Source organism: Otolemur garnettii, unplaced genomic scaffold (assembly GCF_000181295.1).
Source record: "Otolemur garnettii isolate 467f Iridium unplaced genomic scaffold, OtoGar3 scaffold00091, whole genome shotgun sequence".
NCBI classification, from domain to species: domain Eukaryota; kingdom Metazoa; phylum Chordata; class Mammalia; order Primates; family Galagidae; genus Otolemur; species Otolemur garnettii.
Window position 1 is genome coordinate 3,993,014 of NW_003852486.1, and position 1,280 is coordinate 3,994,293.

Genomic DNA, 1,280 nt, shown 5'->3' on the forward strand with positions numbered 1-1,280 from the left:
AAAAAAAAAAAAGGTTACTTTGAAGGATTAATTCCCCAAACCATTTTAGTTTTCTTTTCATTGATTGAGTTAACTGTGAAGTATCTGTAGAAAAGAAACATCACAGTTTCTCAGAGTGGGAGGTATGCACCTCTGGGGAGGCTTTAGGTGGCTGATCTGAAGCCTCCTGAATCTTGGCTCTGCCACTTACCAGCACTGTGACTTTGATTTTCTCAATTGTGAAACGGGAGGGGTAAGAGTAACCTCATAGGGTTGAGGATTAACCAAGTTAATACTATAGAACTCTTAGACCAGTAGCTGGCATGTGCATGTGGGAAAACTGCCTCCTAGAGAGCTCACACTCTCCGACTGGAATTTATAAGGCGACTTGAGTGAAGGGCCAGATAAGAGCTGAGGTATCTTTGGCTTTGACTGTCACTAGTCCTCAGACTTACTTTTCTCCTTGTGGGCAGACTCTCCAATAGGCCACCTTCCCCATGGACCTCCTCCTCTAGGCAGAAGCAGGGCAGATGCCCTGGCATCATTCACATTCCATTCTTCTTGGGCAAGCCAATTTCCCATCCCACACAAGCCTTTTGCCTTTGTGTTAGTATATTCTACATAAGGCACCTTCTTGACACTCGAGCCTCATCTCTTCCTCCTTATTTTAGCTTTCTGATGATGGCCTCCTCGGGCACCATCCTGCTTTGAGGAGGCCATCATAAAAGCATGATGGCACTCTTTTTAGTTCTTCTTGTCCTGTGATTGAATCCTACCTGTGAATCTCTGTGTCCCTATCTATGTCTACCTGTGGTCCTCTGTGTCTCTCCCTATGTCCTGGATAAATATTTTCTCTGCCTAAGAGAGGCAGAAAGGTGGAGTTCCAAAGCTGGCCCTGGATTCTTGATCTCCTTTCTATGCCCAGAAAAGGTATTTTCCTATAGGTTGGGGGCAGAGGAATGGGCTCATAAATCTTTCTTTTTTTCTCAGGTTGCAAGAAGCCTGTGTCTGCCTCAGGGAAGGAGATGGATTGGGCACAGATGGCATGCCACCGATGTCTAGTGTACCTGGGGGATTTGTGTAAGATTCTGCACTTTTGATTTTCTCTTTTGGGCTATAGGCAGGCCAACCTTCACATGATCAGAGAGCAGGAAGAGTAGTTTGGCCTCTGGTAACTTTTTCCTCCAGTCCGCCTCAGTGGTCCCTTTTTTTTACTGTCCTGTTAGAAATGGTCAGTGAGGCTCGGCACCTGTGGCTCAAGCTGCTAAGGCGCCAGCCACATACACCTAAGGTGGCGGGTT

The 1,280-nt window shown here is 46.4% G+C and overlaps 1 protein-coding gene across 3 annotated transcripts in view; it reads left to right on the plus strand.

Moving 5' to 3' along the window:
* Positions 1–1,280, plus strand: part of SMG5 (SMG5, nonsense mediated mRNA decay factor) — a 34,549-nt gene that overhangs the window by 10,758 nt on the left and 22,511 nt on the right. For all 3 annotated transcript variants that reach the window (XM_023516481.1, XM_003795261.3, XM_023516480.1), the window contains exon 5: positions 970–1,059. In XM_023516481.1, the coding sequence (XP_023372249.1) occupies positions 970–1,059 (90 nt within the window). The remainder of the gene's footprint in view (positions 1–969; positions 1,060–1,280) is intronic.